General features: G+C 34.8%; 1 protein-coding gene across 2 annotated transcripts in view; it reads left to right on the top strand.

The window, feature by feature from the left end:
* Positions 1-1,939: 1,939 nt before the first annotated feature.
* Positions 1,940-23,498, top strand: part of LOC128985815 (nuclear pore complex protein Nup107) — a 55,508-nt gene continuing 33,949 nt past the window's right edge. Inside the window, exons 1-7 of one of the 2 annotated variants that reach the window (XM_054405726.1) lie at positions 1,940-2,053; positions 11,843-11,955; positions 12,238-12,453; positions 13,914-14,053; positions 15,830-16,021; positions 16,429-16,554; positions 22,684-22,782. In XM_054405726.1, coding sequence (XP_054261701.1) covers positions 11,862-11,955; positions 12,238-12,453; positions 13,914-14,053; positions 15,830-16,021; positions 16,429-16,554; positions 22,684-22,782 — 867 coding nt within the window. In that variant the 5' untranslated portion in view covers positions 1,940-2,053; positions 11,843-11,861. Of the gene's footprint in view, positions 2,054-11,839; positions 11,956-12,237; positions 12,454-13,913; positions 14,054-15,829; positions 16,022-16,428; positions 16,555-22,683; positions 22,783-23,498 lie in introns of both variants that reach the window. The other variant, XM_054405716.1, reaches the window with a different exon arrangement.

The raw sequence follows: 23,498 nt of genomic DNA, 5'->3' as shown, positions 1-23,498 counted from the left end.
CTCGAGATAGTTGTTAAGTTCGAGACGAAGTCGAGAACTTAAAACGATCGAGAGCTGCAAAACCATTTCGGTCCGTGGTACGAACGCTATTTTTCACCACACTATACCACTATTGCCAATATTCGCCACAATAATAATGCACACTGTCAAAACAAGTACAACATTAAGGTTATGTGAAGAAATAATTTGAGGAATCAGCAAAAATAATAATAAACAGTTGTTAGGCAGTGGTGACAATAAAACAATTCTGTTGCAATTATATGGATACTGATTGTGTATTTAATATGCATTAATGTTTTAAGAAAATAAGCGGGCAGCTGATTTTGCTGCCCTAGGGATGTAAAAACCTGTTCGGTCTCCAAATGACGGTGACAGCTGGCATGGCCAGCTAAAGGTAACTTTCAGCAACCAATTAACGTATGTAAAACAGCTAAAAACATCATATTGTGGTGAAATAGTATATTTCGTACCTAGGGCAGAAAATGTAAAACAGCTAAAAACGTCATAGTGTGGTGAAAAAACATTGTACTTGTTGAGCTGTATTTTGTGTAATATGTTTTGTGTTATGGGTTTGCATATTCTTTTCTTTATTGCTTTTAAGTATTTGTTTATTTCAGCGTGGATTTTTTCATCTGCAATTTTCAATGTGTCGGTTAGGTTCTTTGACAAAATTTTGCTGTATTCTTTGGTCTTTATTGGATATTTTTCTCTATCGTAGTCATATTGAGGACATTGTAAAATCAGATGGTAAAATTTCCTTGGGGCTCTGTCCCAGTGGCCTTTAAATTCCCATATTATGTTATTCTTATGGAGGAAAAATGGGTTTTGTCACAGCTAATTACAGAGAACGGCTGGGCGTAGAAACTTGATAGGAGTCTCTAAAGAAAGGTCTTAGTCTGTAGATGAGCCATCAAAAGAGGAACGAGGTAAATTCCCGTGGGGCTCTGCCCCAGAGGCCTTTTAAAGTTCCCTCCTCAGATTTGTTTACATTACGACCATATGCATACATTTACACTACTTTTAAATGAAACAGCTGTTAATATTAACATTTTGATTTACTAAATTTGTCAAAATGAAGTATTTGCAATGGTTTTTGTTCTGATTTTAAAATCAATTTTCTTCTGAATCGTGCCATGTTTTGCAATATAATGTTCTATTGCCAAATCAGTGGAAAATCCTAATATCACAGTAACTCTTAAAATTATTTTTTATGGAGTTAACTTATATCTATGGTATGGGTAGGTTTCTGCCTTTATTAACACTTCTTGGAGATTGCACGTAGACGATATTCTTTGGCGTATTGCATCTGTAGCAGACGATACTTGGTTGGTGTAATTTTTAAAATTACAATGGAAACAAGTGAGAAATACTGGACAGTTTGATATACTAAAAATAAAACTGAACTAACACTGTGCTACATTTTTTGAGCAATAATTGAAAGATCCGATTTGCAAACAATGGAAACAGGAAAAAAGTCATAGAACACAACCAAGTACAGTAGTAGAAATAGAAATAATGTTTTTTTCATTTATAATCGTTATTATAGACAACCTAATGCGGCTATGAATGGGGAAAATTTGTAGAAAACACTAAAAAACAAGGTCAGCTTTTGAAAAAAGATAAGATACCTATTTGCAAAAAATTTTGATTATATCTAACTGCTGTGTACATCTTGAGTATTTCTATAATCTTTGAGTCGACTCTTTAGTCATCGGAAATTATTACTGTTATTCGTTTTAAAATAACGCCTTTAAAGCTTCGCAATTGCTCGAATTCGATTCGAGCAACATGTATACTACACTAGTCACTAGTCGAATTTGAATCCGAGATCCGACCGACTGATCTGATTAGATTCAGTATTCAGTGAGTGACTGAGTGAGAGTGGAGAGTGATTCAGATTCAGAGGTCAGCCGGAGCCGGTCAGCGTCAGCCAAGCCAGCACTCAGCAGGAGCAGCAGAGTCGCCAGAGGTTATGTTTTTAAACGAATGTTACTCACTCACTGATTTAGCCTACCAACCGAACTTCGTCTAAAGGGTTTCAGTTACTAATCAGGTAATTAATATTGATTAATAATACAATTGATTAAGAATTTCTAACGACGTCATTTTTTAATGAATAAAAAAAGGTTTGCTCTTGACCCAAGACAGTCGAAGATTGAGGTTAGAATTTTTACCGGTGATTACAGACAAACTGAATTATGTATATATATATTAGCCTAGCATTATCTTCAGGTATATTTGAGGGGTTGTGTCTACAACTAATTTGAGCTACAAGAAGGCTATAAGCCTACTTTTTATCAAACCTTTTTGTATAAGTATGGCCAATCTTCATTTGATCCCTAGGATTAAGTTTACTCAATTAAAGCCTACCTTCCTAGGTTTTACATGACATCCCTTGTGATTGATAATGTTAAAAAGTAGGTTATCTTATATGTTTTGTATAAGTTTACTAGTCAAGGAGAAAAAAATCGCAATAATTATAAGTAAGTTATCCTTAATATTGTATTTTTATGATAGGCCTAAAGACTGGTTCAAATATGAGGCCCAGCCACCAAAACCTTGTGTGTCCCATTGTTACCTAACTAACCGGAAACGATAGCCTATATCGAATGAAACAATCGATTAATCGATCGATATTTTCATTCGAATGAGTGTAGGACCTAAAGTAAAGTGCAGCCGTTTGAGCTACCATTACTAATGTATTGTTGATCGATTGTTTAGAACTGTTATTGTTGGATCAAATATTTATCATTGTTATTGCTTTTCCATATTTTATTTTGTACTTCATTGTTATATTGTTGCTTTCCTAGTCAAGATGATATTTTCTGTTACCGATGTTGCTCCTGCCATGTAGAATTAGGCTACTGTAGTTAAGTTTTCTGTTAATTTGCATGTTGTTACTTACCACATAAGCTTCTTGAATCCACATTGTAAATTGGTGATCTTGCCGTTGGAAGAAATAAATAAATAAGGTAGGATGATTGATATATCCATCTTCTCTGTAGACCTAGTTTTGTGTTTGTTGAAAGTAGGCACACCCTCCAAATGTCTATTTTGGGTACAGTACAGCAGAGAACTTGCAATATATTAACGGTATACCTACCTCACCGTTAACTTAAATAACCTAACTTAAATAACCTAAGTTAACTTAAATATCAATATATTCGTTTTGATTTGGTTCGACAATTTTTCGAAACGTAAAAATTGCTAATCGTTTCTACAATTAATTATTTTATGTACGGAAAACATCAAATTGAGTTGGCCTGAATTATTTTAATTGTGTTATATTTAATAAATAAATAAATAAATCTTTATTGTCACATAACGTTTACAAAATATAGCAATGCTATAAAACAGGTGACATTGTCAATACAGTATACAAATACCTTAAAACTAAATTTTACCTAATATAAGGAGTTATAAAAGAATAAAATAAACTAACGCTATGAAAATAGAAATAATTGTTGTAGACAAAATAGATAAACTTAAACATTGCATTTAAAATACCAAATAATTACACATCTTGATCACATAAAAACTCATCTATACTATAATATGTTTTCCTTAAAAGAAAATTAGTAAGGCTGCTCTTGAAATGCTTAGACTGTATTCTGTTTTTGAGCTCTTGAGACAATTTATTAAAAAACTTTTTGCCCATGTATGTCGGAGTTTTTTCTACTAATGAAAGACGGTGCCGCGGATATTGAAAATTATATTTAAACCTAGTATCGTACTTATGCTTGACATTTTCACTAGATAATTTTTCAAAATTTCCCTCCACCATCAAAAGTGTTTTAAAAATGGTTAAACTCGGAACAGTCATTATCCCTAATTCTTTAAAAATAGGTTTACATGATGTTCTCCAAGGAGCAAATATCATTATTCTTAAAAACCTTTTTTGTATCTTAAAAATTAAATCAATGTTTGATGCAAAGCCCCAGAATTCAATTCCATACTGAAGAATTGAATAGAAGTATGCATAATATAACATCAAACGAGTTTTTAAGTCAATTGTGTTTCTTAAACATATCATTTGATAACATGCCGAATTCAGTCTACTAATCAAATTTTCAATGCTTTTGTTCCAATTTAAATTTGAGTCTACGTACAATCCGAGAAATTTTGCATCATCTTGAACACATAAATTTTGGTCACTAAACTCTCTTGCCTGAGCAGTACAAAACTTTACCAATTGGGTTTTATCTTGATTCATTTTTAAACCGTTAATATTGAACCACCGTTCCAATTCCGATAGGGCTTGTTTAACTTTGAGAGATAGTTCTGAATCATTTTTAGATTTGACAACTGCAGTTGTATCGTCGGCATATAAAACTAGGTTGTTGGAAACATTTTTAGGCAAGTCATTTATATATAAAATAAAGAGTAAAGGTCCGAGAATTGACCCTTGGGGAACACCAACTGTAATTTTTTCCCATTCTGATATTGATTTTTCATTATTTTTAAAAATTACTGTTCTTTGAAATCGATTTGTCAAGTATGAAGTCAACCATAAAACAGATTCTTTTGAAAAGTTATAAATTTTTAGCTTTTTTAAAAGTATATCATGGTTGACACAGTCAAATGCCTTGGATAGGTCACAAAACACTCCCATTGTGCTCCGTGACCCATCCAAAGCCCATGAAACCTCACTAATAAAATCTGATAAAGCTTTCATTGTGCTTAAGCGCTTTCTAAAACCAAATTGTTCATTAGCCAAAATATTGTTATTCTCGAGAAAGTTTGAGATTTGTTTGGATGCTAATTTTTCAAACACTTTTGAAAATGATGGTAAAAGGGAAACTGGTCGATAATTGTCCGGATTTTGTCTCTCGCCCTTCTTGAAGAGAGGTTTGAGCTCTGCATATTTTAAATGGTCTGGAAAAGTTTTTTTTTGAAAAGACTGATTAATAATTATAGATAAAGGTTCAGCTATGAAATTAGAGACAGTTTTCATCAGATCGATAGGAATACCGTCCCAGCCCGCAGATTTTTTACTTTTTAGAGATTTTATATTATTAATAACTTCTTCTGTACTTACAAAACTAAATTCAAATTGGTTAGGTTGATTTCCTGCCAATGAATGCCTTGTCATTTTTAGTGCATCCTCTTCATGAGGTATTATGCCAATTTCTTTTGTGATATTTTTAAATTTTTTATTAAAGAATTCAGAAATTTCCTTGCCATTTTTTAGATGATTGTCATTAACCTTAATATCAGGAAAGTTTAAGTCACTTTTTTTACAACCGAGTTCAGATTTAATGATAAGCCAAGCAGCCTTACTCTTGTTACATGATTCTTTTATAAATTTAGCATTATACAATTTTTTAGCTTCATTGCATACCTTGTTGAAAGTTAACTTATACCTTTTAACATAATTAATGAAATTGTTATCATTTGATTTCTTTACTAGTCTGCTTAGTTCCCTTTTTTCTAATACTAGATATTTTAATACCGGTTGTTATCCAAGACTTTTTTTTATTATGCGGTTTGGTATGATAAAACTTCATAGGAAATGCCTCTTCAAATAAATTTTGAAAAGTACCAAAGAAATTTAAACAGTTATTTTCAAAAGAATTATTTACAGATACATTCCAGAAAGTTTCTTTCACATTATATATAAATTTTGCTGTATTTTCTTCTGAGAAAATTCTTTTTTTACATTTGTTACCATTTATTATATTTTTATCAGTTTTACTAAATATATTTAAAAATAATGCTCTGTGATCAGAGATCCCTAATTCTAAATTCATTGTTGTTGATACAGACAGATGATGATTAATTTTTGGTGATAAAATATTGTCAATACAGGATTTTGTGGACTTGGTAATTCTTGTTGGAGAGGAAAAATTTATTTTAAAACCATATTGCTCCAAAATAGAAATGAACTCTAACTTTTTCTGTGGGTGGCTAGAAGTATCCAGTACATCAACATTAAAGTCAGCCGCAATATATACATTTTTAGTACACGTAGCTTTAACCAGAAGTTTTAATAACCCTTCCAACTTTCTAAGAAAATGTTTAAAGTTATCAACATTAGGTGTTCTGTAAATAGCAACAACAATAATATTTAGAGTAACAATTTCAATACAAGAAATTTCGAAAACATAATCTTCGTTTAAGGCACATAAATCATTTCTTACTTTATATACTAAATTTTCTCTTAATAGTATGCAAGAACCACCACGAATTCCTTCCTTCCTGCAATAAAAGTGTCCTAAAGTATAGTTAGGAATACTATTTAAGATTAAAATATTATCATTTTTTAGCCAGTGCTCGTTCAAGCAAACCACTGAAATGTTAGAATCAGATAGTATTATTTCTAAATCATTCTTTTTGTTTACTATGCCACCTTCAATATTCAAATGCATTAACCAATTAAATTTATTATCAGTTTTGGCTGCACTACAAACTGGCCATGAAAAATTAGTATTGTGTACTGAGTCATTTGAAAAGAAAGAAATATGATGGTTCTTACAGATAACACAGAAAGACGTCTTTTTAAAATCTAAGTTGGACTCACAATTTGGTTTGCCATCAAGTTTTTTTTGTTGCACACTGGATGGAGAGGATAGCTGCTGTGACCTCATAGTGGTGTCTGGTGTAGTTGACTGTGGTTGACCAACAGGGCTGGATGATCTCGTTGAGAAAGGCTGTTGATGGAGGTGACTTGAAGTGTCAGCTTCCGGTGTTGGCTGCTGACTTGTAGACGAACCACCTGACAATGACTGCTCTGTTTTAGGAGTAGTAGTCCACTTCTCAACTGATTTTTCCAGTACTCTCAAGAAGTCCCTATGCGAGAGTCCATTCCTCAGGATTCTGGTAGACCTTTGAAAATATGAAACAACGATGATAGTGGCCTGAGTCGCACGTTGAAATTCGACAAGGTTTTGTATGAAATGGTCTGGTTGGATTAGGTCTCTTACGCAACCCATCGGAGAACACACAAGAGTCTTAAGTCCACTTGATTTGAATTGTTCCGTCAGCTGTATAAATGCATTGTCATACTCCAGCCTCGATGGTTTTCCCCAATACACTTCCTTTGTCACCAGACTGAAGATTGTTGCTCCATTATCACATTGTTTAGTCAATCTGTCAGAAATGTAGTCCTTTGACTGAGGTCTTCCAAATTTATTTCTGAAGGTAACAGCAACTCCAGCAGACATATGTTTGGGATCTGCAAAATCCCTAGAAATGGTGTGGGCAAAACCCACTGACCGGTCATCTCTCATTTTGTCTATCATGATTCTCATGTTTGTTTCAACAATATTAATTTTCTTGTTGTCAAAATTCAGAGTAGACTTCTCTTCTGTTGCTTCGTTGGCTCTAACTATTTTTTTAAACTTTTCAGCCAGCTTGATTTTACCCCTGTTGCTGAAGTGCAGTCCATGAGATGTAAATAGGTTTCGGGGTAAAAGATGAAGGGGCAGTAGGGAAACATTTGAGTGCAAAGCCACAATGTCCTCCAAATCTTTATTAATTTTTCCAATTTTAACATCCAGTTCTGGTTTGTCATGTCTCCATGGCAGGGAAGCAATCATTAAATTCGTATGATTAGATATCTCAATGACATTTTTCACTTTATTTAGAAGCTCAGGGTTATGGGATTCCACGTCATTAGTGCCTCCAATGACCAAAAGATAATCCTCCTTTCCAAAGCCACTGATCCTCTCTCTCGCACATTCAACCACATTACTGAACGTAGCGTTTGGTTTCACAAAAGAGCAAACATTGAAATTAGTTCTTTGTTCAATGAGGTGGCCTAAGTTTCTTCCGTGGCTGTCTGCCAAAATGATGAGTTTTGACTTATCCGTTCGTGCTTTATTTTCACTGCTTTTTTGTTGTTGACAATTTGTTTTATCTTTTGGCCTACAAAAATTGCTTGATTGATTAGTGTCAGTATTTTCTTCATTACTTTTTTGTAGGACAGCAAAAGGGTTTTTACTTTCAAAACTAATCTCTTGATTATTGTTTTGAGCCACAACATGTTTACCAACCGTTTTCCACTGACTCGCTGCACCATGTTGTAGAGAAGGAAAACAATGAATACAATCAAATTTTGTATTCTTTAACTGTTGATATTCATTTTCCAACGTTTTATAATCAGAATGCAGTATCTCCATGGCTTTAAGTAGGTTTATGTTTTCAGTTTTAATTTTAGCTAACTCTTGCTTCAATATTTTAGTGTGAAAATCCTCGTTTTGTTGGTTGTCAATTTTCAATTGGTTGGAACTTCTGTCAGACTTTTCAAAATTTACTCTAGATGTTTGCATTTCAATCAAAGATTTTTCTATTTCTGTACATTTATTTTTAACGGAAAGTAATTGAGATTTTAGATCTTCGTTATCAGAGATGTCCACCAATGACGCACCTGTTTCACATTTTTCCCTATTAGGTGTAATATCGGGGGAATCAGGCGTAGAAACAATGGGTGTTGAGCACTGAAGTGGTTTGATTTTATTTCTTTGAATCAAGGAATTTTTCGGACTCCTAACAGGAGCAGGACTACCTACTCGATCCGGTAGCCCTGTAGCCTCCCATACTTTTTCAATCTCTACTAATGCAGCCTTAAAACTATCTCTATGCCTTACAGCAACAGTTTCAGGAGTGTACTTTGATTTGTTTTCATGGTAACTAGAAATATCATTTCTATTTACTTCTGCTATCTCATTAGTTGAAAAAAATCGTACTGTATATTTTGTGACAGTTTTAAGAGTCCTGTTATCTATCTTTTCAATTTGTGCAGGCCAGTGCTTATGGCCTCTAACTTTGGCAAATACCAAATGTTTTATTTGCAGCTCAGCACATCCTATTTTACTAGATTTTACCATTGAGGAGCTCATTTGTTCTCATCAATTAGAATAAAATTGCAAAAATGAAATAAATCTGTAGCTTCAAAATAAAGAAATAAAAATTTAAAGTTTAAACATTTAAAGTCAATACTATTCTTGTATTCAGATTACTAAAGTATTAAAAAATTAAAAGACTTGTATTTGTAGAAAATCATCAGGTACAGATTTAATGAAGAGTCTATTGAGAGTCTATTGAGATAACAACATGAAATAGGTTGGCAAAGGTCAGTTGAGCTAGACTGTCCTCCTTATCTATCTTCTGTCTCTCTCACACACTCACCAATGTCCTGCTTATCAGCTAACTCACCGGCAATAGTCAGGAAAATTCAGAACAAAATAATTAATAATTTAAAAATTTGAAATTAATATATGATGTTATTAAAAACTTCTATACAACAAAAAAAGCAAAACTTCTATGCAACATCTTCATGCCAATTTCAACTTAACTTTCTTTAAAAAACCTATGTAAATTTCAATAGTTTTAAGAGCAAGAAACACACATGAACTGCAGCTACAGGGGCTTCCCCCACTCTCCTAATATAGTGTTACAAGTCAGGAGCCCCACGCAACAATAGCCAGGCGCCGTCTCAAAAGGGTTGTTTGTTTACACGGGTTTCTCCGAACACACCACTGATAGACAATAGACCCATGTCAACGGACTACCTCAATAGGGGCCCTAGAACCTTCTACACTTCTACGGCGTAAACACCTTTGTCTAGGCTACCAGGGGTCTCCAGAATGTTCCACGGCAAACTTATATAAGGGACCGTCTTCCGGCACACGGCAGTTGTGTTGAGCCTTCCGAGAATCGTCGCAGCAAGCGCCCATCGGTGTTAGTGACCAGTGCTAGTGCTAGTGGCAGTGACAGTGTAGTGACGGTGTAGAGACACTGTAGTGACACTAGTGACAGTGTAGTGACAGTGTTGTAACAGAAGTAGTGATAAATCCTGTAGAGGCTAGCTGTAAGTAGAACCATTGTAAATTAGAATAGGCTTTAGCTAGGTTTAGATAGGGTTAGTTAGGTGTTAGGTAATTCTAATATCTGTAAATATAGAATAATTAGTGTAAATAAATAGTTATTATAAAATCGCCAAGTTTTATTTGTAAAGAACCTGCTAAGCCCGCAACAATTGGTGTCAGAAAGCGGCATTATTTTGGCGATTTTAATTGTAAAATATTGAGTTTAATTTTAGTTGTATTAGATATTAGTGATTTTTGTCGTAAATTTGTTTACTAAGAAAAAAATCATTTATTATTTTAATTGTTTTGCACAAAAATGGCTTTCAAAGGTGTGAAACTTGACGAGTTAAAAGTAGCTGATCTTAGAAGAGAATTAGAAGAACGAGATCTTGATACTAGTGGAACTAAATCAGCCCTTCAGGCACGCCTTAAACAAGCTTTAATTGATGCAGGTGAAGACCCAGATAACGTTTTATTTGAAATATCTGATATGAATAAAATGCTTAAGAACTTAGAGTCAAAAATGTCAAATCTAGAATCTAATATTGAGTCGAAAATGTCAGAAAATAGTAAAACATTGGAGTCAAAAATGTCAGAAACTAGTAAAACGTTAGAAAACCTAGAAGCTAATATTGAGTCTAAAATTTCAGAAAATAGCAAAACATTAGAGTCAAAAATGTCAGAAAATAACAAAAACTTAGAAGCTAGCATTGAGGCAAAAATGTCAAATGTAGAATCAAAAATGCTGAACAAATTAGATGAATATTCGAACAAAGTTGATAGTTTAGAAAGTAGAATGAATGAAATGGATGAGAAAATTAACTGTATAGAAAAAAATCTAGAAGATAGGTTAGTTGATAAGCTTAGGCAGGAGATGGCTGCGTCAGGAAGCTTCACACCTGCGTCATCGGCTAGCACTGGCGAACTTCAGCATGAAAACGCCCTACAAACCGTCTCCAAGCCAGCGCCCACCATTGCTGCTGTTGCCCCTCAGAACATCGTTCCTCACTTCGATGGAAAAACCCCCTGGGAGGACTACATGCTTCTCTTCGAGACAGACAGGTGTGAAGAAGAAGAACTTATATAGCCATTCTGCTCTCCAAGTATCCATAAATATCCTCTACGCAACAATTTCAATCTTTCAGTACGGTACCACAATCCTCGACCACCTTCTTTCAGAAAAATTTATATTTCAAGGCAGTCAAACTTTTGGTATTTTGGTATTATTCGGAGGCCACTAATTTAGAGGGATTTTTTCTTTACTGGATACCAGAAATAACTACATAAGTTAATTGGAAAAAACATATGTACTTTAATTGACTTACTGTCCAAATTTGACATGATTACGATTAGCGACCTTTTTAGTTCTGCCTCCCAGAAGGCAGCGATGTCGGAGTTGAAGCGAAGATTGAGTTGAAACGGAGGCTACCCTTAGCCTATATAAGCGCGCTGTGGCGGTTATGTTAGGTTGGGTTCCGTTATCATAAATAGGTTATGTTTGTAGCCCTCGTTTCAGTCAAAAGAACGTCACTCATTATGGAGATAAAACTAACCTAGTACACGGCAATAAATCACTCAGGACACAGAGCCAGATACAGGTGGTGACAGGTGATGCGCACGGTCAACGACCTGACCTAGGCCTACTTGGAGGGGATTTGGCGGGCGAAAGTATGACTCATCTGCTATCATTCAACTCATAACGAAGCGAGGAAAGTCCTACTAAATATATTTATGATAACCAACCTAACATAACCACCGCAGCTGTATAAGGGTGTACTCCGGATAATACCAAAGTACCAAACTTTTTAATGACCTCCCTCATCCATTTTTAAAGCCGAACAGGATATCGGAAAATCCAGGAAATGTGTTATAGGCATTATAAAAAATGAAATCGTATTGTCTTAAACCTTCCAAACATTTGTTGAAATAACCTTAGTAAATTTGCCTAAAATATGTTCAGTTTGCATTGAAGCCGATCCCAAAGAGCTTCGTTTCTCTCCGCTCAATAATAATCAACCTCTTTTTTTCAGCAGACACCACTGATTGACAGACATGGCGTCAGATGATATACTCCAGAAATCAGTGAGACTGCTGGACGATGCTGTAGGTTCGCCAATGCAATTCCGAAGTCCAAGGCATTCCAAACGTAAGTGAACACTTCTTATATATTTACCCATATCTTAGAGACAAAATACATATTCCAGTTTCATGAAGTAGTTATTTTTAACACATTTTAATGTTAACTAAGTTTAGTCTGTACTTATGGATGAAGTCCAATCAATCAAACTCAAGATCTCAAAAAATCAAGGGAAATATCACTTACTAAATATTGTGTACCTCACAATACATTCATTCTTTAACCCAAACTAATGTAGTAGGTAAGACCATCAGTGTGTAGCCTATAATTTAGTGCTTGGATTTGAAACAGAACGCAGCAGTCTCTTCAACAACACCATTCAGCCGTTGCGACACTCTGATGTGCGGGCATATGCTCTAAACACATCCATCACAATGTCTACGTCAGAATTGGAGAACTTCTACATGGATTCTCCATCTCGGGCATCTTCTGCTCTTGGTCACCATACCAGTGGTATCCAACAAGCCAACTCAACCCTTGTGCAGCAGAACACGCCCATCAGCCTCGGTAAAATATTAATGAACATTTATTAACAAATAGTAGACCTACTTTACGTTTATTAAATTTCATGGAGACCCCAGAAATGAGAAACAAGGTGCTGCAGCTGCTATTGTCAGAGACAATATCAGAAGACATTTGGTGTGTTAAATAACATTTTAGTCTGCAGAGTAACAAACCTCAAACATGATTTTAAAATGTTAGGAGTAATCAGTGAAATAAATTTAAATGTAGTGGGGTTGAAATCAAATTTCTCTTGTTATACTTTCCCAACTTTGTAGAGCAGTCCATAAATCAGATAGCTTTAAATATTTACAAGCTGCTATACCCGTGCTTTGCAACGGGAAGAAAATGTGGCCTAGAGAGCTATTAAAGTGGTGCTGATGTGTGTTTTAAAATACAACAACTCTATGATTCAGTTTGAAAATATAAACTGATTTAAAAGCGTAAACATACGTTCTTTCAAACCCCTACTTTTGATGTTAATCCATAAGTATATGACAACATACCTTAGTGTAGCAATAACATCAATTACTTCATATTGATGCTTCATGAATCGAATGGTATGTTTTACCAGATTTCTTCAATTTTAGTCAAGCCTCTTCACATGTAGCTTACTATTTTAATAAAACAATGAAACATTGAGCAATACTTTACAAAACGTATACAACCTCACTTTAAAACCAAACATAACCCTTCTCAATCTACATAAAGCGCCACGAACATCTTTTTCGAGTAAATAAACTAACACCAGTTCCTTGTACTGACCAGCTGTTTCATTAACTAAATTAAATTAAATCATTTAAACATTGGAAGCATGCCAGGCGTAGCCCTTTGGAAATCAGCCTGTGGGGCAGAGCCCTTAGGAAATTCGTCCATATCAATACTTTTCGGCAAATCTACACACTCTAAGCTTCATTTTGATGTGCCATATACCTATATTTTTATTTGGTAAATGACCTTAACCATTTACATAAAATTTGATTGTATCACTTTAATAATATAATAGATTTACCTCTTATATTTTGTTAAATGTTATTTTAGAGGGTCTCCTATCAAAAGAACCAACATTACTCTGCTGCTAAGAGTTATGAAAATTCCTAAATTCAACACATCTTGAGAAAAGTTAACACTTCAAGATAAGGAAAAAAATTGTCCATGCCTACAATGAAAAATGTAATTAGTAATAGAAAATACTTCCTGCCTCATAAAATCTTTTATAACGACATTGTATTTGTCTAGGTAAACAAGACAAATAGCACTTAATAAATAAATAAAAATATGTCGGTCTCACTTAAACTACCTTCAATTTTGTAGGTTTCTGTCGAATTTACCTATTATAAATAAATACCTACTATAAATACAATATAATGGTAATTTAATCCGACAATAAAAAGAGTGGTAGTTTGAGAATGATTAGAAACATATATTCAGGATTTTCTAATTGTAATGAGATGAAATTATTACAGCCAGTGACAGTCTGTACCACAGTTTCCTGGAGAGTCTGCAGGTTCACTCATCATCAAGGGAAGTGTTTGACACAATCGCTGAGTTTGCTCTCAACTGTAACAATACTCTGGAGCTGATGAGGGAAACACATGATGACAAGGTAGGTTCAAATACTTTAGATAGACTAACATTTTGGCAGTTTCACCAATACGGTAATATAAAAGTCCAAGGAGATTATAATAATATAAACCTCAGCTAATGAGTAATGGCACAAAGATACAACTATTATTGCCTGCTCACTGATTTTACAAGATCTTTCCAATAGCACCACACGTTCATCACTTCTAATGTGCCAAAATCTTTTTTGTCTAAATCGCTTGTTTATATGCCACTAGCTGTACCCGCGGGCTTTGCCCCGTTTAACTTCTTAATTTTCAAGATGAGCTCGTTCGCATGGCTCAATTCACGTCCACTCACCTTTTGGTTGCAAATTAGCTGTTGTCATAAATTTAAAAAAATAATAGTGCTGCACCCTATTGGTAATCTTTGTAACTTTAATGCTATTTGCACTTCATAGATCAGAACCAACTTGTTTAATTGAAACAGCTGTTAATATTCATTAATTCCATTTAAATATGAGTACTCATAAGGTTCTCCAGAGTCACTGGGGCAGAGCCCGAGAGTCCGATCAGAATAAAAACAACTTAGTTTTCCTATTTAATGCCTAAAGAATCAGTGTACCAAATTTCAGCCTCCTAGGTAAATGGGAAGTGGGAGAATTAGTGATGAGTGAGTGAGTGAGTGACTGAGTCAGTCAGTGAGGGCTTTGCCTTATATATACATAGATATTTCTATAACAGCCCTATAGGCCTAACCATTTAATTAGTCTCTTTGTTTGAAAAGTTTTGTTTAAGGAAAGGCTCTAGGCCAGGATTTTAAATTGTAGAAAAAGGATAGCAGCTAGCTTATCTTGACATGTGGGTAGGCCATAGAACAAGTAGAAAATACACTGTGTACACAATATTTCGTCCCCTAAGGGACTTAGTCAAGTGTAGAGAAAGAGTTTATAAATTACAAAAATCTTTTGTAATTTAAAAGTTTATCTTGAGTTTATAAATGTAAATGTTCTCTACACTTGACAAAGTCCCTTAGGGGACAAAATATTATGTGCACAGTGTATTTTCTACTTGTTCTATGGCCTACCCACACTTTCAAGGTAAGCTAGCTGCTATCCTCCTTTTTATACAATTTAAAATCATTGTTTGAAAATAATTGTTCTAAATCTGAATTAACCAAAATTGGGTTCAGGGGGTTTTATGGAAAAGATAAAACCAACCGAGCTAATGCTTATAACAAATATAAAAATACAATAGATGTGACACTTGACTTATTTTGGGGTTTTTGTCATACATTTCAAATCTTAAGCCGTGCACATACACTTTTTAGCCGCAAAGGATGTGCCATCACTTGAGTAACATGCAAATCATGACCCATAACTTGACCAAAATTGCTGAAAGCTTGGAACTACTTTGCTTTGTTTGGAGGTACTCGTATTGTTTGTGTGGTAGACTGTCAGTGGTCAAGGTCTCCAGATTAGCCCAATGTGCAGTCAGGTCTAGCATGTAACTTGTCAGCTTGGTATGAGAGGTCCACCTCAAATAAACAGTTAAGTGGACAGTTGAACTGATGGATAGGTGAGTTACACCTCAGGCTTTTTGTTTTGTGTAGACTTTCTCTGTGTGTCTCAAAATAATAGGCTATACAAATTTGAATTTTTGTGTTTATGACATGAAAGAAAGTAGGCTATTATAACATTAGGCATAGTTAAGTTAATGAAAAATTTGTACTGTGGAGTCCAGCATCCTGTGTGTTTAAAGGTAACAGTAGCAAACGGTCCAGTAGGATCTAGCTGTTTAAGTGATATTTTTGTTTTCAGGAACTTCAGTGGCTAGAGTTTGAACGCAACAACTGGCGACTAGTGCAGGCACTCTACCAGAACAGACTGACATCTGATATGGATGGAGTGTACGATGGGGGAGAGGGCGATGGAGTCATGGACATTGTGCAGCCTCCGAGCGAAAAGGAGATTGTTGAAAACTTGTATAAGACAAACACCAAGATCAGAGAGGTAAAAAGACAGTATCATAATTAGGCCTATTTGACAAGAAAGAAGAAAACAATTGAAAGTAAGCCAACAACTTTTTGGCAATACAAAAGTTAACTGAAAGGAGACAGCAGAATCACTGTTCCAACCAGTATTTAACTAAAAAAATTAATTTCAGGCTGTGTTAATTTATTGTTTTTATACTCATTTTGATTTTAGGATTTTACCTAATACAAACTTTTACTAGTCTCGTTATAAAATAGGTCTTTTATTTCTGAGTTTGGAAACAAACCTTAATTGATTGTTAAAATCTATATAATTCACTTTAAAATATCTTTTGTCTTTCCCTATTTAAAAAAAATTCTATATTAAGATACCAAAAATTAAAACATCAAAGAGTGAAAACTGAATACTTTATAATTGTTGTGCAGTATCAACTGATTGTTGACTGGTTAGAAAAGAATGCAGCTGATGTAGCTGACATGAGAACAGGACCAAAACTGCATCATTTCATGGACAACACTGTAGCCTGGGAGAACACTCTGCATCAGCTACAGGTAATGCTGCATCATCATTGTAGTTGTGTTGTGTTTGCTGATGGTCTTTGCCTTACCTTGCCCAACTCCCAGATGATGGTTTAAGCAAGGCTACTGGTACGTCACTGAATTTGAAATTTAATTCCGTAATGATCGCAAATAATCATTCGTTGATGGCATAAAATTAGTTCTGTGACGCAAAATTCTAGGGGGGGAACAAACTAGTATTCACCAAGTCAGGCTAGGCCTACCCCTAGAACCCAGCCACACTCAAATTTCTTTCCCGTAGTGCTCAGAAGGAGCCGAGAAAAATCCAGGGGTCGATACAAAGTTGTCACGGCTTTGACTGATCAATATTAATTTTTAATCGAAAGCTCAGAGCTCTAGAAGCACTCAGGAAATCCTGCAGACCCTCAGTAGGAGCTATATCATCCTCACCTTCGTTAAAGTGTTTTGGATAAATTTTGTCTAACTTTTAGAATAACTCTGTAGGACCGACGAGTAGGGGTGGGCGAGTACTCGACTGTCGAGTAATTACTCGTGTAGTTGGCAATACTCGACAGTCGAGTCGAGTAGTTAAAGATAATCGCGAGTCGAGTAGTAGACGTTAAGCCGATTTCGTTATTTTCATTGATATTTGACAAATAAATAGTAAGAAAGGAAAATGTTTGAGTTTTATTTAATCCCTTAACCCCTTTAAAATATTGACATACTAGGCCTACTAATAATCGGCAACCTAGACATCGCTTGCGTCATCCATTTCACTGACAGCGACAGCGCCGACAGCTGAGCTGACACTGGGTGATAGGCAGTGGTGTAGGTGTGCGAGTGCGATGCATCGAATCCCGATTCGATCCAGCATGCATCAAAATCCCGGTGCATCGATTACGTCACGATACAGCTCTACTAGTAAAAAGGGATGATTCGATTATCGTCATCGATACCACCGATACTTGGACATTGGTATCGGTACCAAGACTCGATTGTCAAAAGTCGATTCCGATGATACCGACACCTGACAGGGATAAATATTTTATTTTAACATTTATTTACTGTATAGCTACAGTATTAGTTTTGTCATCACGGTTAACAATTGTCATAGCCAACTTATAAACTATCTAGTTCAAAACAGCGACGGTGCCGGTGACATTGTTTAGCTTCAGCATTTCTTAACACAATCTACGAATCTACATTTCAAGATGTCAGACTCAACTCAAGCAAGAGACAACCGGCGCGCGAATGTCCTGCCAACACGGAATTAATTATACTAAACAATGTCTGTATCAATAAGTCAGACATTTAGATGTATTATTTTTATTTTTAGTACAAAATAAATAACCTAAACACGTCGAAATTTTCAGTTTAATAATCCCTGCATTATACGCATCATTAGAAAAATTATATTCAACCATTAAACTTTAACATCGTCGTATGGTTAGGCTTGCTTTATATTGCGCCAAAAAGTAGATCCATATTTTGATCTGTACTATCTACCTGATTAAAGAGTTTAGTGAAGTTTTAAGTGCTACTATATCATAATGTATTTATTGAAAAATATTATAAGCCTTAGTCCGTGTCGATTTTGTAATGTTAAAACGATTGGTGAATGTTGACAATAAAAGTATGTAACAACAGTTCTCATTGGTCGGGAGGCGTCAGTGCACTACCATGTCAGCCAATCGACTTTCGTGTTTCAATGGAGCAAATGACGATTGCTTTGACATCGTTTAATGTTTTATTGTGGGTGGAAAGGGTATCGATAAATGTCGTGATTCGAGATCCGATATGTAGGACGTGTTTGTTTATAAAAAATGAGTATTTAAGTATTAAAAACTAGGTTACAGACAGGTTCAAAACTTCGATTGTTCCGATCCATTGTTGACACCCCTACACGGAGGTTATACGTTATACTGTAGTGACGTCGTGCATAAGGGCCAGGCAGGCCGGTTCACAGTGAATCCACTCTGCCGAACCTTGTTCTTGGTATAATCGGGAACATAGTCAAACACTTTTGTTACTAAATAAAACTATGAAATGTTTGTTAAAAGCACTCTTTCGGTCTTTTAGAGATTTTAGTCCCAAAACATAATCTTTGTTGTAGGCTAAAAGTAAAACCTATCTATTGCCATACTTTTCTCCACAGACGTCGACATAGGCTATTATGCAATGTCTTTAAAAAAATACCAGGGTTTCAGTCAAAATACTTTTGTAAACATTGACAATGTGCTGTTTTAGCACAGTTCATTCCTTGACCACGATCGTTTTTACTCACTAGAGAAAAGACTCTCCTTACAAAATGTATTTGTAGGCCAAGATGTTTGTAATTTTTTTAATGTATAACTGCAATTGCTTTTAAAATGAAATACAAAAACTGACAAACGACTTAGATTAATACTTAAAAAGTTAAGCCTATTTATAAATTAGAGGAAACTTTATTAGATCTCATCATAGTAAATTCAAACATTTACAGTATTTCAAAATAATTAACACTCTTGTGTAATGGAAATCTGCAAGCGACTGAGGCCGAGGGTGAGGGAGGGCATGTGAACCAGGCTTTAGAACAAGGGCAAATTCTGCCAAACTTTCTCTTTTCCTCCCCCATGTCCCGTTAGACAGTGGGTGGGGCTTCACACAATAAACAGTTCATTCATTCACAGTAGAGAAGAGTTTTTGTGGCAGTGACGTATGTCTCTTGTCTGCTCTTCAAGTTCACACATCTGGACTTCTTTAAAACAATTATAAGTGATAATCTTTATTAAAAATAAGTGAAAAACTGTTGACATTTTCAAGGAAAAAAAGTGGAGAAATAAAAGTGTTAGACATTTTTCCTACAGTTACCTAACAATGTACATGTTCTCTCACTGATTTGAGAAAGCAAAGTGGCCAATTCGCTCATCAGTGAGACAATGTTAACATTGTCTCACTCTAATTACTTTGTCTCACTCCAGATTTGCAACGTGAAGGCACGAAATAGTGAGCGCAACATGCAGGCAACGTCGTATGCGCGCGAAATATGTTGGCAGCACTGGCTGTAAATCAGCTGGTCAGCTGTTGTACTGTTGTATTTGTCACTTCAAATTAAATGTTACATTAAAAGTTTACTTTTGTGTAAAAATAGGTTATGTTTCTTCACCAATTTATTTGTTTTATGGTAACTGTAGGAAAACTATAATGTGCAACTCGAGTTCAAAGTACAATTGCCTCACTCGAGAAACCATTCCTCACTCGCCTACGGCTCGTGAGTAAGGATTTCTCTCGAGTGAGTCAATTGCTCACTTTTCTCACTAGTTGCACAAATAACTATTGTTTGATTAGTTATTCTGTATTTCAAAAATATCCTCATTTATGATTATGTTTTCAGCTAGACTTGGTGACTTTTTCATAGTTAAACAAATTTTGAAGATATATAATTAGTGAGAAAATGTCATTATATAGGAAGTTAGTTTTTACTCACTTGGGGGAAAAAACTTACCTTACAAAGAGTATTTGTAGACCAAGATGTAGGCTAGGTATGTAATTAAAAAAAATTATAAACTAATGAGTTAACTAAGACAATTTCATGGAATTTCAAATAAATACAAAAACTGAGAAATGACTTAGATAAATACTTATAAGCCTATTTATAAATTAGAGGAAACTTTATTAGATCTCATGCTTTAGTCAAATTCAAACATTTACAGTAGGCCTATTTTAAAATAAACATTTAGTTCCATATTTTTGCAATTTTTTGCAATAAATAATAAACCTTTAACACCAAAATATAAGTTTGATACACATACATATTGTGTTTTTTATATGGTATAAAAGTTTTTAACCAGGTCTATTTTTGGTGAATTGAGAAATGCTTTGTTCGTAAAAATGAAGATGGAATATATGTAAAATAAAATTGTTGATTTTCTCGTGAACTATTCGACTCGACTCGACTCGATACTCGAGTATTAGGGCTAATTACTCGACTCGACTCAAAAAAACACTACTCGCCCATCCCTACCGACGAGTATTCAATCTTAGCCAATGCGATATAAATACTCGTACAGTATTAAACTTTAAAACAAGTGGTTAAGGACGTTTGGTAATTGATCTAATATCGAACACAAGGTAAAAAAAAAAACAATTTCTACAGAGTCGTCGGGGGCCTAATTAATGTAATCGAACGGAGAATTTATCGTGATACGGTTAAAAATAGATTTGATGCTAATATTCATAGCTGATTGTTCAAATCAGCCTACTTCCCAGACTTGATTCTTTCACCCGCCAAAGACGGGGTTTAGAACTCAGTCGAGAAGTCTTGGGATATTAAAACAGCAAATTAATCAAACAGTTGCGCGTGATAATTATTCGTTAAGCGAAAGGATTAATCGTAATTTTGAAACTAATGAGTTAAAACAAAACTGTACGATAGCAACCGCTAGTCACTGTCAGGCAGGAACTGGCAGGTCTGAGCCAAAGTCGGTGAAGTCTAAGTTATTAAATTTAGAGGTTTAAAAATCTAGTCCTGAAACAAAAATAGTTGTAAAACGAGAATGCGTGTGTTGAACGTATATAAAATAATACGTAAAAAGTCCTAACTAGTATCTAACCTTCAGTAAACGAATTGTCGATTATCGTGCAAGCGTAGATGTTATTGCAAAGTTACTTCGAAGACGGCGTTCAATCGAATAATCCTGTCTTTGACTAAAATCCTTCGTTCCCGCCCATATTTAACTGTTGAGCCGGTCTAGTTGTCGTCTGTCAACAAACATCAGTTCGAATCTATGCCATGTTGTTGTCGGCGTTAAATACTTGTAAAATCGGTCGGTTTAACTTAATTTGGTGAAATGGAGGGCTATTATCGATAAATACATTGTGTGAGTGTGTGTATGTGCTTCACTGTGATTAAAAATAGGCCTACGTTCTTTGGCCCATAGCCCAAGCTATGGCCAACACATAGGCCTAGGAGTAGGCTATTGTAGATTAAAATCGGGTAAGTTCTGGTGTTTTTTAAATCGTGTTACATTTTTACCCCCCTTAAATTTTGGTACCTTACACCTCCCTCGTAATACTGTATGAGATCGCAGTAGGCGATTGTGATATCACTGAGACTACAAATTATGCTTGTGGGTGCTGCCGCATTTGGGGGAAACGATTGAGGTATACACTAAAAAATATTAATTTTGTAGGCCTAGTTGCCTATGCTACCATTTGGCGGAGGTTGGCGACCCCTGCACTAAATGATTCAGTTCCTTGTTAATTGTTATTAATTGTTATATTTCTATTCACTACGATATAGCAGTTCATTAATGTTTCTAGTCCATTGATTGTTGATATTGATTTGATTAAGATGATAATCTGTTGTTTTTTATATTGTCTACTATAATTATAAATTTTTTTGCTTTGGTTGATGTTAAATACATTTTCAATTAATTATATATAACTGTTCAATGACCAAATAAAGAATCTTGAATCGTACAAGTACTATGTAGGATTTCAAGTAAAAAAAAAGACTCATCAATATATAAGCCTCAAAATAAAACAATGTCAAAGAATTTGTGTCAAAACACTCAATCTGTTTTGGTTTGATTTTTGATTTTAAACTGTAAAACTATTGTGACTTGCTTTAATGGGCTGATTGCTGTTCAACTCTACTGGCTTGAATCTAATTTTGTATGGTTTGTCTGGAATTGTTTATATAGTCCTTCTTTTGCGCAGGTTATACTCATACTCTACAATTTATACAACCTATAATTTATAACATTTCATGTTGATGGCCCCTGGATTACTATAAATGACTAATAATATTATGGTATGATTACCTCGTCAAATAATACAAATTTGGTTGATTATCGTTACAATAAACGATACTACTCAGTCTACTACCTGCGCCGCGACCTTCCACGTCGTGAATGTAATTTATGTTTTTTTACTCTGACAATGCCATACCTACGGTGAAACATGTAGGTTTTTAACCTAACATCAACAAAATTTGGATTACTTAACAAGGTAATTATTATACCATATTATTAGTTATAACTGATAACGTCCACAACAACAAAATAAACACTTTTTAACTAACAAGCTATCTTTTTATGTCATGTTAAAAATAATAATAGATATATTTACCTTGTTTTGTGATAAGTTATTGTTTACATTACCGTGGTTTGTGTGTTACAGAATGAGACCGTTGCCTACCGAAGCACTAGAGAAATAGTCAAGAGGCTTGATCCTGATGCTCCCTTGCGAGAAGGCAAACCTCTTCATGATCTAGACATGGTAGGGAGTTGTTAATAGTTGTACCAGGGTTGAGTAAAATCTGTTACTCCAGATATCTACGGAGCCATGCAGTGCTTAAAGCTTTAAGGATTTTTGTAAGGGTAGCAGACTCACCTGAATGCAGAAGTCTGATTTCGCATCATAAACTCAATAACTAACTTCAGCCATGTTTTCATACCCACTACTGGTTGGGAATTGTAAGATGCTTGCAAAAGGGAAATAGAGCTATTAACCTGTTTTAAGGTAAAACATACTGTAATGTTATTGATTTATTTTCTGTTCAATTATGTCTCATATGTCAATTTGTATTTTTTTTGTGTAAGGTTATAACCTTGCGAGTCTGATGTTGACATAGCCTATTTTACTATGATGCAACTAATGGCTGAATAAAGACTATTATAACTTTCCATGATACTCAACAAGTAGAACATTTCACTGTCACTAACAGCATTTTCATCCAAGGAAGGGTTGAGATGGAGGCCAGGAAGTTGTTTTGGATTAGAGCATCCTCACATTCAAAACAGTTTTGCAGTTACCAAGTTATCATCCGCCTAGAGTTTGGCTTGTTTCTCAGACATCAGCTATATCTTAATTGAGATTTAAATGATGTAGATAAGTTATGGACTACCAAGAACGAATTTTTCAGCCGTTGGTATTAAAAGTCAACAATATTTTGTACTGACACATTAATACTTACTACTTGATAATGTGGTTGT

Source organism: Macrosteles quadrilineatus, unplaced genomic scaffold (genome assembly GCF_028750875.1).
Source record: "Macrosteles quadrilineatus isolate MER2022 unplaced genomic scaffold, UCM_ALF_1.0 Scaffold_1__1_contigs__length_201487025, whole genome shotgun sequence".
NCBI lineage: Eukaryota > Metazoa > Arthropoda > Insecta > Hemiptera > Cicadellidae > Macrosteles > Macrosteles quadrilineatus.
Note: the sequence above shows the minus strand (reverse complement) of the source record. Positions and strands in the feature narration are given on the sequence as shown.